General features: G+C 48.9%; 5 protein-coding genes; 2 read left to right on the top strand and 3 right to left on the bottom strand.

The window, feature by feature from the left end:
* Positions 1 to 809: 809 nt before the first annotated feature.
* Positions 810 to 2,153, bottom strand: GSTUM_00000127001 (uncharacterized protein; the record flags this gene model as incomplete). XM_002835360.2 has 2 exons in its annotated part: positions 1,921 to 2,153; positions 810 to 1,863 (listed from the first exon to the last, which is right to left on the bottom strand). Exons 1-2 carry the CDS (start codon positions 2,049 to 2,051, stop codon positions 810 to 812), a joined length of 1,185 nt encoding a protein of 394 aa, XP_002835406.1. The 5' UTR covers positions 2,052 to 2,153.
* A 368-nt stretch (positions 2,154 to 2,521) lies between these two features.
* Positions 2,522 to 3,468, bottom strand: GSTUM_00000126001 (uncharacterized protein; the record flags this gene model as incomplete). XM_002835359.2 has 3 exons in its annotated part: positions 2,522 to 2,868; positions 2,930 to 3,040; positions 3,100 to 3,468. 3 exons carry the CDS (start codon positions 3,466 to 3,468, stop codon positions 2,659 to 2,661), a joined length of 690 nt encoding a protein of 229 aa, XP_002835405.1. The 3' UTR covers positions 2,522 to 2,658.
* A 4,320-nt stretch (positions 3,469 to 7,788) lies between these two features.
* GSTUM_00000125001 (uncharacterized protein) lies at positions 7,789 to 9,010 on the top strand (the record flags this gene model as incomplete). XM_002835358.2 has 2 exons in its annotated part: positions 7,789 to 8,164; positions 8,223 to 9,010. 2 exons carry the CDS (start codon positions 7,789 to 7,791, stop codon positions 8,942 to 8,944), a joined length of 1,098 nt encoding a protein of 365 aa, XP_002835404.1. The 3' UTR covers positions 8,945 to 9,010.
* Positions 9,011 to 9,021: 11 nt separating this feature from the next.
* Positions 9,022 to 9,123, top strand: GSTUM_00000124001 (uncharacterized protein; the record flags this gene model as incomplete). Its single annotated transcript, XM_002835357.1, has 1 exon — positions 9,022 to 9,123. The coding sequence occupies one exon, from the start codon at positions 9,022 to 9,024 to the stop codon at positions 9,121 to 9,123; it is 102 nt and encodes a 33-aa protein (XP_002835403.1).
* A 4,025-nt stretch (positions 9,124 to 13,148) lies between these two features.
* GSTUM_00000122001 (uncharacterized protein) lies at positions 13,149 to 15,713 on the bottom strand (the record flags this gene model as incomplete). Its single annotated transcript, XM_002835356.1, has 5 exons — positions 13,149 to 13,538; positions 13,593 to 14,461; positions 14,504 to 14,888; positions 14,960 to 15,083; positions 15,133 to 15,713. 5 exons carry the CDS (start codon positions 15,711 to 15,713, stop codon positions 13,149 to 13,151), a joined length of 2,349 nt encoding a protein of 782 aa, XP_002835402.1.
* Positions 15,714 to 16,551: the final 838 nt, after the last annotated feature.

Here is a 16,551-nt window from a genome sequence, read left to right as displayed (position 1 = left end):
GGTGCGGTCTACAGTCCCTCTCTGCACAAAAGTTGGTGGGGCGGCTGGTCAGCATCTCGAGTGATTACTGTTGCAACTTCCGAAGGTATTGAAGAGAACGAAGAGTATAGAAGGGATGGTGGGAGGCCGCTAACTAGACAGTGTCGGAATAAAAAAACAAAAGCCTCCAAAGAGCCTGAGAACCTACAGATTTGGTGTTAAGGAATATGATAAAAAGCGAAGAAAAATGGAATACTTCCTAAACCACCACCCCTTTGCCTCTACGATACTGTGGCACAAACTCTGGTCGTGGAAAGCCACAACTTCTATTTTTCTGGAGGAATTGCTCCTCGTAGGAGGGAAGATCTCTTTCTTCAAGTATTTTTTTTGGCTGTCTTGGCGTGGCAGTGGTGGATGGACAGGAAAGCGCACACTCTACCATCCATACTTATCATATTCAAATACGTTTTCTAGGATATCTCGGATTTTCGCGAAAACTCTTGAGTACAGACTGTAGGGTCATGAGAAGCTACTATGTCTAATAAAGCTGGAAGATAGATATCTAGTACAAACATGGCCGAAAGAGATCCGGTGGTAAGTGCGGGGTGTCTAGATGGACGTACCGGTGAGACTTACGGGGTGGTATACCTCATCCTGGGTTGGGGCCTTTCCGAAATTGCGCAAAATATAGTGAGGAATCGATGCAACAACTTGCAGATGGTAGAGGAAAATCGGGGAAGGTGGATGGAGATAGAGAGAAAGATGGTGGTGATGTTGAAGACTTCTATTTGTCTGGACCCCATGTTTCTGCCCCCTACCCACCGATGGTACTAATATTCCATGGTTCTCTTGATCCCATCCAACACCCTCACAACATCCGGCACCATAAACCCCTCAAATGCTAACGGCATAGGGGTATCCCACCCGGTAACCCTGGTAACGGGGGCCTCGAGCCTCAAAAAGCACCTCTCCTGCACCTCCCCGGCCAGACTCTCACCCACGCCGCCGGTTCGACTGGCCTCGTGTACGACAACACATCGACCAGTTTTATTAACGCTCTTGGTAATGGTCTCCTTATCCCACGGTCTCACGGTCCGGAGGTCGATGACCTCGACGCTAACGCCCAAGCGTTCCTTCGCGGCTCTCGCCGCGGATTCGGCGACGTATACCATTGTCCCGTAGGTCACCAGTGTGACGTCGGTGCCGGCTTGAAGCACTTCGGCTTTACCGATCGGTAACTCGTATTCCTCTAGTGGCACCTCTTCCACAGCAGCGCGGTAGAGAGTCTTTGGCTCCATGATAACAACCGGGTCCTCGCCCCTCGCAGCTGCAATTAATAAGCCCTTCGCCTGAACAGGGGATCTGGGGATGACGACTGTAATCCCCTGCATTCCTAAAAAGAAGCCCTCGGGGCTTTGCGAATGGTACAGCCCACCGTGGCCCACCGCACTGGTCGGCATCCTTACTACCATGCGTCCAGCGTTGAAGATCTCCGCACCGCCGGATCTATAGCGCATCTTGCTGGCTTCATTGTGCAATTGGTCGAACGCAGGGAATAGGTAGTCCGCGAATTGGATCTCAGGAAGAGCGGTGTACCCGCTCGCGCTCAGGCCAATGGCGAAACCGATGATGCCCTGTTCGGATAGTGGGGTGTTGAAGATGCGGGAGCTGCCGAAGGAGTCTGTGAGATTGCTGGTGCATCGGAAGACCCCGCCGAAGGAGACGTCCTCACCGAAGATCAGGGACTTGTCGTCTGTTGTTAGGATTGTACGGAGGGCATCGTTCACAGCTGTGAAGTAGTTTGTGCGCTTGGTTTTGCTGGATCGGATCTGCTCTGGGAGGTCGGTGTGGAGCCTGTAGGTTTGAGAGGAGGTGTGGGCAAGGCTGCGAAGGGGTCTAATCAGTAGACAAAGGGCGAGGGAGAAAGTGGGGAGGGTTTACTATGATGAAGCGGAGTAATCTGTCGGGACATTCAACTTCCCTAGCACCCCGGAGCTGAGCGCAGCGTATCTCCGTCGGGGGACTTTGATAGTAGGGTGTAGGGAGCGGAGTGGCAGTAACGGATTCTTCATCATTAAAGCTTCTATGGTAAGGAAATTATAAGGAGAATGGATTGCGAGATGCTGGGGTATGATTCGGATCGCAGGCGTTGTCGGCGGTGAGGGAGTTCATCGTCAGTGGTGTTGTTGTTAGGGAAAGGTTGGAGCTCTGCCACGGAATCGCCTATCGTCGGCAACATGCGGCTGAATTTGCCCTTGTCAGGGTCACGTGGCAGGTGGAATGATTGGTGGGGATGTGATAACCCCACCTTTTTCTCCTTGTGCGGAGCCTCAAGACGGGGGGGGGAATACTAGGAGGCTCAATAGACTTAGTCTGAGTTGCGGCGAGAGCCCATACTCTAATTTAAGGGTTCCAAGCAGTTGTCTGCGATACTCGGTGGAACAGAGCTAGTGTCAACCTCAAGCATCAAGTTTTTGGCCTCTCGAATGCCGGTATCTTTGAACTACGCGTAGCCATTATCACAAAGTAAATCTACAACTTTAACAAGTGAAAATCCTATTGTCGCTCTCCCGATTCTAGAGCACAATAGGATGATACAACGTATCCTGGTACTGTGCCTACTCTACCACTAACAAAACCATTCATGTAAAACAATTCTTCATACAATAATTACCCCTTCTAATTCCTCATCACCTTCTCAACCGCTTCACCTTCGCCCGATGGCTTTTTACTCCCCTTCCTCCTCTCCTTCGATTCATCAGTCTCAACAACCGAAGCATTATCCTCATCCTCGTCTGCAAAGACATAGGAACGGAATTCAGTATTTCTCCAGCAATTGCCTAGGAGGTTGCTGCGGCCGGCCCAATCTTCTATGATGTAGTGAAGGAACTATCCACACAAATATCAGTCTAGTGCAGGGAATAATGAGAATAGAGTACGGTAAACTTACACCACCGTGCAGGACTACGACAACATGGCCTTCTGATCGGGACTTGAGCCATTTACGAACGGCTCTGGCACGTTCCCCGAGAGAATGAGGGTCTGGGGCCCATTTTCCTTTCTGATAGCCGTCAGCACGAGCATCATGCTGCACAATGAGCGTGCAGGAACCTATATTACCTTCGAAGTCCAGTCATCCGGCAGACCGCTAAAATCCACATCTCGGAACAACTCCTCCTTCTCCAACACATCGCGACTACTCCCAGTATCACATGGCATCTCAGACGACTCCTGAAGCTCGGCCAAGAGCTCCATCTTGACACCGCTCTTAATCTGCTGCTTGAACCCTAGAAGCGTCGTTTGAATCGTTCGCCTCAGGGGGGAAGAAACGAGCAAGTCGACAGGAGGTTCAGATGGGAATCTTTCCGAGAGCTCATGACATTGAGTTTCGCCCAAAGGGGTTAGGTAGGGGTCGTGCCAATCGAATTTCCAACCGATGTTGTGATGGGCTTGCCCGTGGCGAACGAGGGTGATAATTCTCGGGGGCATTTCACTGAAAAATATTTGGTCGAGAAGCAATTGAACAAACAAACAAATAGATAAAGTACCAGGAACCCCAGAAGGTAATGGCAATTCCCTCTACCCTCATAAATTGTATAGCGAGGGGTTTCCAAGCGAAGGTGGCCCACTTGAGTCAGATGTGCGTAGATACAATTATGACTGGAGCAATTACTGGTAGAAACCATATCAGGCGCCAGAGGTGATAGCACTGCACACTTGTGTTTGCAAAGCCTCGCACGCCTCGTAACGTCTGGTGTATCGCAGAGTCTTGGCAGCCCTTAGCACTAGAAGCTATTTATGAGGGAAAAAAAAAGTGAATAGCCTCTATGGAATTCGCCGTTACTAGAAAAAGAAGGATTTCTCGGAAAAGGGTTGTCCTTGTCTTGCTAGCCGGGACCGAGGCTGATGGGACACATTGTGCTATGATACCGAACCTGTACGAGAACCTGCGGATTCGAATGTATCGTACTATCGGCACTCTGACCACTCCCGTAGTAGGTGAAAAACCGGTTTCTAAAGAATAAAAGCCGTTATTAGGCACCTGTACAGTACTAGTACTTCGGGGCCACCTCAGAGTAGTCCGGTCCAAAGTCGGCCAGGCTACCATATCCGATTTTTTTTTCCCTACAAGTGCTCGGGTGCGAGTAGTCTATGATACGGGGTGTGTGGAGCCTTCCTTACATACGTTTGCGGGCGGGAACGTGGTACTTATACTAGCACTCGTACGAGCATAGCAAAGTAGCCGGGGGCCGAATATTTTTTTTGTTTTGTTTTTGATGGATGACGCATATTCAAATTGGGGTGTCAGCAGATCTGGACTCGTTCTGGAAATGACCTCTTTGTTGAGTTGGGAGTAACATGGAATACGGCAGCTGGGTGGCTCTAGTCTAGGGATGAGTTTCTGCCAAGGCGGGTGGTGATAACGTATGATATTGTGCAGTAATTTTAACCGGTTTATCACTCACCGTATTCAGTACCACGGTGTTTCTGGTTTTGTGTTAGGAGATATAGTGGCCCACCTGCTGGCGGAATAGGTATTGGTTGTCGCGGTATTGTTATGTGAAGTGCCCAGTTGGCGCAGTGGATAATAAAGCCATGAAAAAATTAACTCTCGTGCGCTTAGCAGGAGCCCAGGAGTTCAATCCCTACTCACAATTGAGTTATTCTTGAACGATCCGCCATGTATGGCAGGAGGATTAACAAATCCTGCCCTATGGGGACTGGAAGATTTATGGCCCTTAACCTTCCTCAGTAAGGCTGTAGGATATATCAGAACTTCTATCATATGAGGTGGTAGAATCAAGGCCCGCGATCGGCGGGTAGTAAAAGAAAAGACAAAGATCAACAAGAATTTTTGTCTGCTTTTCCCCTTCCCCTGATTTAGGAGAGCAGCTGTGATCTCTGGATTACATTCGCCTTGTTGGATTGAAGCCAGGCACCCTGTCAAGAAATTAGCCCCAACTTAGCCGCGCAAATACAGACTCTAGTACAAATACAGAAATAGAGCTTAGGCCATTGAAACCTCGAGGAGATAGGGAACGATTTGCTCGTGTTGCAACCCCTAGCTCTCGGAGGTCCGGCGGGAAGCCCGGCCCAGCGTACCCAACGGGCCGCTCTTAGAGATCGGATAGGACGCTATGGTCCATATATTTTCTAGCTATCATACCCAAATGCTCTATGCCTGACAGGCGAAGAGCTGGAGAGACCATGGGCCTGGACACTCGGTGTTATGCGGTCAACACTGACAATTAGTCTCTGTCCGCAGTCCTGTATATTACCCAACTAAGGTATATATCCCACCGCAACACGCCACTTCATCCGCCCGCCCGGGAATGGGCTCCGGAGATTTAAAATGTATGTAGACTCCTTTTCTTCGCCACCCCGAATCTGCATTCCGATTGTACCCCGACCCAGGTTGAGTTTTCCACCTCTTGCTACTCCCAATAGATACTTCACAATCCTATAGAGTTAGGGTATGGCTACTCATTTTTCTGGGGTCGTTGGATGCTTCCAAAGTTGTTGTTCAAGACAGCCAATAAATCCGAAAAATCTGTTCCTGGGAAGAGGCCATATCCACAAATTTGAGCATTGAGATTGCTACTCGGCTCATTCATGCTTGTTTGCCTGGTTTTTGAAATAGATAGCTCTGGGATTGCAATCATTAAACATCATGGATTCATTCTTCAATACCCTCCTACTTCTTCCCCTTCGAACCTTTTCCACACTATGGCGGCCTACCGTCCTGGCCAAATACGACTGTTCTAAGATATTACTACCTTGAATGGACTGCTGGGGGTCGTCCGTCTAGTTACATAGTTGACTCTTGTCGGTCCATATCCATTCCCGTTCCATCGGCCCCCGGGCCCCTCCGGAATACTGCTGGGAACTCGCCTTTTGTTCTCAACCAAATCTGAGACCTTGGTTGATCCCGTTTTTCTCCCTTCCTTTGTGTTCTCCCTTGCCTGGTACGGTTGCGCTTGGTATGCTAAGGTTGCATCGTTGTCTATAGGTGGTTGAGTGATTGGGCAGTGGGAGGAAAGAGATTGGATTTGGTTTGTTACCTGATGACCAGATCCCACTTGTTTGACAAGTGGACAGTGCGTATATAGATATCTAAAGAATTTGACAGGAAAGAGCCAAATGGATGCCATGACACAATACTTGCTGGGTGCTGTGGGAAAGAAAAGCGGACAGACTGGCTGCTGTAATTTCTTGAAGCATCTTTATCAGGGCTTTGGTTAAAATCTGAAGGCTAGGAAATAATAAACCTTAGTTTGGGAGGTTAAGAGAGCGAGTGCTGTACCAAGTCCAGTATCCAATATGTCTAGTTCGCTGATATTATATTGGGGCAAGAAAACACAAATCCTACCGAGGGCTCTGTCCCTCTAAACCCTGATATTACGGGGATGCAGGCATAGTTATAGATTACAAGGTATTACCCAGTATTTTTTACAACCCCCGCGGTCGCGAGGCGGTCTTGTTCTGGGTTGCGCTGTGCCGTACGGTGCTGGTGGAGAATGATACATTGCGGGGCCGATTAATATCAAAAAAAAGGATGACCTCTATCTTGATAGAACACACTGCGAAGTTACGGGAGGGGTTTCCCGGACTGTATTGACATTTCGAGGAGCTATACTGTGGTACTTTTAGTTAGGGAATGTGTAATATTTTCGATTGATCCGTTTACAAGTACCCGTTCTTGTGTACTTGTACTGTACAGTATTATATAGTATTTGCCAAGATAGCCGATTTCACCGCGGGCACTCTCGGGTGTTCATCTCGGTACCCAATATGTAAATAACATATACTAGTTGCGCCGGTCCGGGTTTACACAAGCAAGGGCATTAGGTCATCTTGGGATGGCAAATGTATGGCGCAGCAGTAAAGAGGGTTCGCTTTGAAATTCAGCGTTAGATGAGAGAGGTAGGAAAAGGTGTGGTCAGAAAGCTCTCCACGAGTACAAGTAGCTTCTTCGGCTTCTTCGTCCCTCGTTTTCTGGGCTGCTCGAGTACCGGTACTCGTGCCAAGGTTGTGGCATGCCGCCACAACCCTTGGTGCTCGCAAGCCCACAACCAGGGGCACTCTAAAGAGTGCCTGACAGCTCAACAGTATGATAGGAGAAATACTCCACATCCCTAAGTTGGTCTCCATTTGCCTACCACAATTCTCTTCTTCCAAAGGGCTTCCGTCCGATACCCAGGTCGATCATAGCGAATCTAGAGGGGCCACAACACCGACTCCATCTGGTATTGAAACCATTCCATGGGGTGTAAGAAGTGCAGGTGAGAGACTTCTTTGCGCCAAAACTCGCCGTGCTTGCCCGCATCCATAACTGTGAATAATAGCCCTTCTATCAGTAGTATCATGGACCTAATAGGCCTCCCAAGGTTTCGCCCGCACGTAACTTTTACCGGTATCATAACTTTAACCTTGACGTTGCACTTGTATCATAACCATCTGATAGTAATGTACGAGTACAGTACCTGCACCAACCGCATTAGGATCCGGGCAGTTTCAACCCTAACCCTCTACCAGCAAACTACGAGTATCATGCGTGCCCACTACGATCCGCTTTATTATACACTATGTATCATACATACCGATTTACATCTTACAAACACCTCCCCCCTCAAGAAGTCAATTGTGAATACCATTCAGGACAGTTTATTGCCGTAGAGTAAAAGTTTATCGAATCTCAGGCTCAGTATAAAAGAGTAAACCCCTCACCCTCATCCAAACTCTTTTTGCGCCCCACTTCACCCCGCATCCCGCCTCGCCTATCGCCACCATACTCACCGCCAACCAGCAATGTCTCCCCGAAAAATCGCCATAATCGGCTATGGATTCTCCGCCAAAATCTTCCACATACCCTTCATCCAGCACAATCCGAATCTGACAATCTCGGCGATCATTCAGCGAAATCCGACGCCAGGGAATGACGCCGCTAAAGATCATCCAGACGTCAAAGTCTACAGGTCCGTGGAGGAGTTCTACAAGAGTGATGGTGAGAGTAAGGTCGTTGTTATAACTACAAGCAATGATACCCACTTCCGTTACTGTAAGGAAGCGATTGAGAAGGGGAAGGATGTTATTGTCGAGAAGCCGCTTACAATTAGGAGTGCCGATGCGGAGGAGTTGGTGAACTTAGCGAGGAAGAAGGGGGTTGGGATTAACGTTTATCAGAGTGAGCTGTCTCTCCATCCCCCTGCACCTCGGGGAGCTAACAAATGTCGCTCCATAAGATAGAAGATTCGACTCCGACTTCCTTACCCTCGCTAAAGTGCTTCCAAGAGTTGGGGAGCTAGTTTCTCTAGAAACACATTACGATAGATACAGGCCTGATACTACTCCCAACCCCTCCAAGTCTTGGAAGTCTGTACAAGCACTCGGAAACGGCACCCTCTTCGACCTTGGCGTGCACCTCTTAGACCAAGTCGTTTATCTTTTCGGCATGCCCCAACGCATCTTTGGCGATGTCCGCGATGAGCGCGGCTGCAGTGTAACCCCATCAGCAATCTGGGGCCAGGAGGGCTTCGTCGACGATTTCTTCACCGCGACACTATACTACACCTCCACCCCGCCTCGCAAAAAGCCGTTTACTGTGCGGGTAGAGGCTTCCACACTATCCTGTCAAACACCACAATTAAGGTTCCTGCTCAGGGGTGTGGACGGTAGTTGGATTAAACATAATCTGGATACTCAGGAGGCACAGTTGATGTCCGGGAGGATTCCAGGGACAGAAGGGTTCGGTGTTGAGGAGGAGGAGCATTTCGGGAAGCTGGAGTTGAAGGACGGGAGTGTTGAGCGGACGGTCGCTGAAGTGGGTGATTATGGAAAGTTTTATGAAAAGATTGCGGAGGGGGGTGTCGCTGTTCCGGCGGAAGAGGCGGTGAGGGTTATCAGGTTGGTAGAGTTGATTGGGGAGAGTAGTCGGTTGGGCAAGGTTTTGGATATCGCAGCTTAATGAACGGAACGTTACGGTATATTATGATAATATTATGTGTCTTTAGGGGTTCCGACTCCGGATAAACACAGTTGTGAATGCATTTCTTTCTTTTAAAATCCACTCACACTTGCAGTTTTGCGGGTTCAGCGACCAATTGGTCAGGATGTTTCCTGCTTATCGCATCTCACTTTCGCTGATTCACTGCACCTATCCCAGTGCGCAACCGATAAGAAGTGCCTGTGTTTTGAAACCCGAATTCACCCAATTGGCCAAGCAATTCTTCGAATCGACCACAGCGGAAAGCCACAGGGCGCAGGTACAATTCTCCACGGCACAATTGGTCCACCCGCTCGTCCACTGAGACTCCAAACTCCGCTCAAAAAAAGGAAGTGCTGCCGATGCTGACACTATTCCGTCCAAACAATGTGAGCTTGCCATACCCTGGCAGCTCTCGTAACACGATCTGGCTCTCAGGAAACAACATTCGTCGAGTGTCTCGATCCACGATCCAATCGAACGGTTTCCTGCAGGGGTGGATTCTCCCACATCAACGTGTCGAGTCTGCGCTGTATGACATGGCGACTGTCGTGAGCTTGTCTACATAACAAAGCCATGTCCCACGGTATTCTCCTTCCTGGGCTGGGTTATCTATCGTGCGAGAAACGTCGAGTTTCTGCTGGCAGGTTTACTGTGACCTTTTGGCAACCTTTTCTTTTTCTTTCCTTTTTTGTTTTACCTGTCCTCTGCTTCCCTTTTCTACGAGGGACCGAACCCACGAGCACCAGTTATCGCGTATGAGCTTGTGAGTGTTACTATCTTTCATAAAACTACGAATGAATGCAACAATGAGCTGATTTGCCACTGCGGGCACTAGTCCCATTCACCCCATTTAGATCGGTATTAATGCAAGCAAAGTACAGCTCTCAGAAGCGTTGCCCTCGGTAATTATTTTTTTCCTCGCTCTGGTGTTGGTTGATCTCGCTGATTGTTTGAATAGGAAGCTGGTTTGTTCTAACACAAGATAGTCACGTTATCGCCGTTATCGTAATAATCTTCCTACTCATTGCTTGCTTCATTGCGTTTGCGGCGTTCAGGATGAGGACAGTTTTGGGGATGGCATTCAGGTCGAGTGAGGAGAAGATCGGTACGATGTCATAGACTTGGGGCGGGGCTGTGGAAGGTATAATAACTCTATTCGCACAACTATCAGAGGTAGGTTATCGGATAGAGATAAACTAACCCGGTACTTGTTTTTTTTCTTAAGTCCGTAGATTTTTAAAGACCCGGAAAGCCATGGCGAAAAATCTACGAACTTGACAAAATAAAAAACTATCGGGCTTACTGTATCTCCACCCGACTTACCCCTCGCCTAATGCTTAATCCTGCTGACTCAATTATCCGTTGTGACCAGTCCTTTTTCCTTCCCTCTCCCAAACCGCTACGTATATTAGCCTCCCGAACTCCTGTTGGGGCATCTTCAAACGGCCCGACCCGCGAGGGGCCGACCGCCGGATAAATTTAACTCCGGTACCTGCGCCTAACGACCGAGCCAAATAATCGGAAACCACCCCCCATGTTCCCATTGGGAGCATGAGGGGGAGACAAGAGAAGCGGGGAGAAGAAACGAAAGTGAAAAAAGGAAGAAATTAGCCCGGAACCCATGACTACACGACGCAATCCCCCACCCAGTCCAAACAATCACAACACATAACGAAATCCCCGCTGCTATTCAATCCTGACAATCACTTCACTCGCGACAGCTCTCCAACCAACGGGGACGGAGGGAATGACGTTCAAACCGCACTTTCCCGGAGTACAACCTCATCGGCTAAGAAGGAACCCAAAAAAGGCAGGTGCCCACCTGGCAAATGAAATCCCGGCGGAAGGGCGAATCCGCGCCCGACAAAGCTGGCTCACTGTCGGAGTATCAGAGCAAATGCTCGCGGATATAGAGCCCGCTGACACGGGAGCTCTTTCCGGTGGGATCGTGATGAGTGCTGTCGAGGGCGTGAGCTCACTTTTTCTCTCCCTTCTTCCCCGATGGAGGTTAGGATCGCGTGCTAGTTGGGGTACGATATCAGGAATGTGGTTTGTTACTTTTAGGTTTAGGCGGGGGGTTTGGATGTCCCCCTAGCGGGGCATTGGATTAAAGGGTTCGGCTGTGGGTTTTGTAAATAGGCTTGCCCTGATTTAGGTGTTGTGGATATGTACTCCCATTAAATTTTGTCATTAATATTTCTATGTCACGAACTCTACGAGTAAAATGCCTCATGAACGGAGCCGCGGGATGGAGATACAAAGGTGAAAGAAACCAGGGGATTCGGATCTGTCTTCCCTTATATCTTATCGCTTCCCTGCGCCCACCATCACTGGTCAATTAACAACCCCCCCACGACCCCGCCTTTCCCGGATACACCATCTAAGTTACGATATCATACCACGCCGATATCACGCCCAACCAGAACTTAAGTAAAAAGAAACTAAACCACTCCAATCCCGCCACCGAATAAGTAACCGCAACAACCCACCGGACAGAGAAGTAAATCAGATGAGACGTGTGACAAATCAATTAAAGGGTACCCGGAAGAGCCGATAATATTATCATATAAAGGAACCTTAAGTGACATCTAGGGCTACAGTAAGAGATCTTTCCAGAAGACTAGTAAGTTAGATCTTCCCGATAACCCAGCACATCGGATCTACTTCCGGATACCAAACCCCGCAGCGCTCAACCACTTCCTCCCTCCTTCGACAGGCGGTTGTTCTCCAGATTTGGTATGATACTATGACTTTTATATCACCCCCTCTGATTCCATTGTCTCCGGCTCGTCGCGTATGGATATATCCAGGAACGACCAATTAATTTTGCGGACCGTGGTCGTGATCCTTATCAGCAGTCTTGAGAGGAGACGTTTCATGCCTAGACCAGTGCCCAATCACATGGTTGAGATTGTGGAAATCATCAGTGGACATTGTGCCCGAAAGGTGGTCCCGAAGGTTGGGCAGTCGAAATAACGCCTCTGTATGCGGGTAGCATCACGTAGCGTGTAGTTTGGGATCTGGCGAGGGGGCAGCGCTATCACTACGCTCCGAGAAAAGGAATTTTTCATTGTTTCTATCGTTTTCCACATTCATTCGCACGTGATAAGCCGGCCATTGGAGGGCTTGGTCCCCCCCCCCTTTTTTTAGGGGATAGAGGATATCCACCGGCTTTAGACATATCCTTCCATACAGATTCCAGTCTACGAAGCTCCGTGATTGAATTCCCGATACTCACGTGTCCCGTGAATTACTTGATAGCCCGCCCGAAAAGCTCTCCTCCTCTTCCATTGTACTCCCAGCTTGCGCCTGTCGGGGTTGCCACACAGCGACGCACCCAGGCCCTCAGCAATGGGGAGAAGGAAGGAAGAGATCTATGATATGATACCACAATGGCCAAACTACTCACGAAAAATCACTCGCAAGCAATGTCTCCCACAAATGCATAAATATGTCATACTCCCCGCCAGGGATCCAGGTAACGCCATACCAAAGCGGTCCAGCGCAGCGATTACGCAGCCACCATTGGACACAGCGCTCGCGAGGGATTGCGGGAATGGCTCTCGACCCGCGCCGACGCACCAAACGAGCCGAGGCGTACGATACCCCCCCCCCCCTCCCTCCCCCTAGTACTATCCTTCTCACCCGCCCTTCCGCTATCATCCCGCGAGAAATCCGGCTACCACACGTAGTGGAAGACTTGAGTTTCCCGGGCGAGAGTGCTTGGGAGTGGGGGTTGGCTAGGCTGCGGTCGTAAGTGTGAGTGATACAAGATGGCTCGGAGAAGTGGAGGGATTTGCTGCCACCCCACTAAGGTATCTGTCTGGCGTTCTTCTATTCGAATTCTTGGATAAGCACCGTTTGGATTGCTTTGTCTTGTCGTGTCTTGCTTGGGGAGTTTTCTAGGCGTGCTCTTTTTTTCCGTCCGCTGGCTAACCTCGCTGGCACCGACTCTAGTGAAGTGCACAACTCTTGCCGTTTAAATGTTCTTTACTTCTTGCTCCTCGAAAATTGAATTTCCCGCACAAATTGTACTGGCCCCATCTTCCATTCTGCCAATTCTCTGACTACCCGACAACACCAGACAATAGACACTAACCCCCCATGGGGACTCGGTTTCTCCTTTGAAAAAAATAAAAATAAAAAAATAAAAGTGAAAAAAACTAAAAATTACGAGCCTGCCTCAGTTCCCCCTGCGACTCCATTGATGCGCCCCCTCGGGTATCCTCCTCTTCTCATCGTAGAGCGCCATAGCCAACTGCTTATGTCGAAATTCTGTAGCTCCATGGAAATAAAGGTAATGATCCGAGTCAGTGAACCACTGCACCCGCATCTTCTCAGGACTCACGCCCTCATTAACCAGCGCATCGACAAAAGCAGCCGAGTTCTGGAAATGGACATTGTCGTCGCCGGTCCCGTGCTGGATGATGAAGCCGCCAGCAACGTTCTCGAATCCTGCAGTTTTGGTTATCGCCGAGGCGTTGTACCCCGCGCTGTTTGTAGTTGGGAGTTTCATGTAGCGTTCAGAGTACATGAAATTGTAGAAGCGCCAATCGGTCACTGGGGCTGCCATCTTTTAGGTTTTAGTGGCTGGTTCGGGAGCGTGGAAGCGGGGGAGGGGACATACAATGCCTAAAGAGAATGCTCCGGAATCTAATTCGAGAACTTTACCGGTAAGGTACCCGCCGTAGCTCGCCCCCCAAATTGCAATCTTCTTCGCGTCGACATAGTCTCGCTTTGCATACTCCCTAGCGGCCCAAACTTGGTCTTGAGCCTCCAATTTTCCTAGCTGACCGGTAACCAGGGAACGGAACTTCCGTCCTTTAAACCCTGTCCCACGATTGTCCACGGTTATCACTATATACTCCAACTCAGGATCCGACCCCAAGTATGAGTAAATGTCGACCGTCTGGCGGAAGGTCTTCCCTGTTTCTTGCGAGCCCGGACCGCCATATATATAGAATAGGACCGGGTATTTCACCCCCTTACGGAACTTTGGTGGAAGGCTTTCAAAGAGGTTAAGCTCATATCCATCTGGGTGCTTGAGTGTCGACCAGGAAGTTTTGGGAAGAGCATATTCGGAAAGTTTTTTCTTAAGGGGGGCGTTATCATTTATCACCCGGATCGGTGTATCGGGGCTTATGCTGCGAAGTTCTTGCCATGGAAGGTTTGGCCCAAGGTAGCTGAGGATGTAGTACCCCCCTCCGGGGGAGAAGCTAGCATCGTAATACCCTTCCTTGGTGATGTCTACAAGAGACTTTTTGGTCTTGCCTTCGAGACTCACAGAAAATATATGGCGTTCTGTAGAATCACGCTCGGTGGATTGGTAATAGACTAGACGGCGCTTAGTGTCAACTGAGTAGATCGTCGTGACTTCCCAATTCCCAGAGGTCAACGCAATTGGTTCACCACCAGCCACTGGGTAGAGGTAAATATGCGTCCAGCCGGAATGATCCGAGATATCCAGATACGAAGGAGTAGAAAGTCCGGGGACGTCTAGCAAAGATAATTAGCAACTCCTCCACAGGCATTAAACACCCCGGAATGGTAACTCACAGATGATAGCACGAAATTCATCCAACCACCCATCTGTGGCGTTCCTCTCCCTCACAACCTTCGTATTCCCGCTCTCAACATCAACTAAAACCATCTTCTCAGTATCCTGTGTCCTGCTCTGTGTGCGGACTATGACACGCTCATGCTTCTCCGCGACCCAGGCAACCTCGGTGATGACCATATTATCCGGAGTATAAGTCTTAAGGTCAATCTTCCTCGAGACAGACGGATTTTTGACCTCGAGCAGATGAAAGGTAACGACGGGGAGTTTCTCCCCTGCCTTAGTATACTTAATACGGTGCTCTTCAGGGTAAGTTGGGGCAACCTCTTCCCCGCCCATATAGTAGGGCAGATTATATGTTGGTACCTGCATTAGCATAGTTTAGTATTATACAACCAATAAACCACTTGAGTAAAAGATGTAAATCGGAGGCATACTCCCGTCTGATTAAACCTCAAGTACGCGAGATACTCCCCATCCGGCGAGAAACACAACGTATACCAGTTCGAGAACATTTCTGACTCCCCACCAAAGTAGAAAAAAAAAGGGAAAACCGTTAATCTCATCTCCCAGAAGAGAAATCAAGAGGAGAAAGTACAAACCTTTAGACATACTCTCCCGCCCATCGTTGGTAACCCTAGTGCTCACCCCGTCCTTCCAAATAAACAGATCATGCCCCCGGACATAGACAATCACATTGCCATGGGGACCCCACTCGGCATATTGCACATCACTATTCTGTCCCTCGACGAGGGGAACCAAGGTCTTCGCCTCCACGTTCCATACATAGTAATCGGCGGAATACGAGTGATCGTATTGTGTTGTGAAATTTGTACGAAACAGGACGTGCTTCGCAGACGGCTGGATGGAGTAGTTGAAGTAATCAGGTAACTTCAACTCGCCGATGTCGACGAATATGCTGCTGGTATTGGTACGGATGTCCCATCGCATTAGGCTCAAAGTCGAGCTGTCCTGCGCCACGTATGTCCCGTCCTCGGAACCCTCGGCATAAATCCACCGCAAAGAGGCTGGCTCGTAGCTGAAGTTCCCGGATAAGGCATCGGCGAGGGTTGGTAGTCTTTTGGTACTCCGGGAGGTGAAGCTGCCTGAACCCCCTTGTGGGGCCGGCGCGGCGTGGGAAATGGATAAAAGGCCCAATAGGCAGAAGAACAATGCAGTAGAAAACTTCATTTTCGCCTTAGTTGATAGATAAGGAGGAAATGATGAAGAATTACTCCTGTACTCTCTTTATATGTTTTTCCACCACAACGGTCAATCTCTCAATCTCCCAAAATAGGTTCATCCTCAGCTGATTTCCCCCATGCAGGTGCCAAATCCTCGGCCCTACACTCGTGCTTGCTAACCCATGACCTCCAACTATGGTCCGTACGGCCCAGAATGTACTCATCTTTTACGTACGGCTAAACTTAACTCCTAATCATGCAACTTCAAGCTGGCGAAAAAAAAAAGTGAAAAAACTTCTACCAGACGGACCAATTAAAGTGAAATAACGTAGGCGTTTTTGTTAAATAATAGATGCGCTTGTCGATGCCGCCCTAAGGGGCATGATTGATAAAAAGTGCAAAAAAAAAAAGCATTGGATTAGCCATGTGTTTTGCCACTTCTATCCTCAAGTTGACCTTACCAAGCAGATGTATTTCGACACGAGATGTAGCCTATGCTACTATTGAAATACAAGTAATGGTCCGTGTGTGAACCGTATGGGATAAGAAGACATAGCTACCAAACGCAATTTTCAAAACAGTTACTCTGCATTCATTTCATGCTCTTTCGCAAATTCTTAATCAGCGCATACTAGTACTAGTATTGTTTATTCACTATGGACGTGTTCAGGTAAGGGTTACTACTACTTTATTGTGCAACCCGTTAACAAAGCCCCGCTATCACCGACACTTATCGATAACTTTGAATTCCGAGGGGAAAATACCGCACATTTGGACCACACTAATCATACCATACCAAGCTGCACAAATAGACGGATATAGCAGCGAAACGAAAGCGCATGTAG

This window comes from Tuber melanosporum, assembly GCF_000151645.1.
Source record: "Tuber melanosporum whole genome shotgun sequence assembly, scaffold_104, strain Mel28".
Taxonomy (NCBI): domain Eukaryota; kingdom Fungi; phylum Ascomycota; class Pezizomycetes; order Pezizales; family Tuberaceae; genus Tuber; species Tuber melanosporum.
Note: the sequence above shows the minus strand (reverse complement) of the source record. Positions and strands in the feature narration are given on the sequence as shown.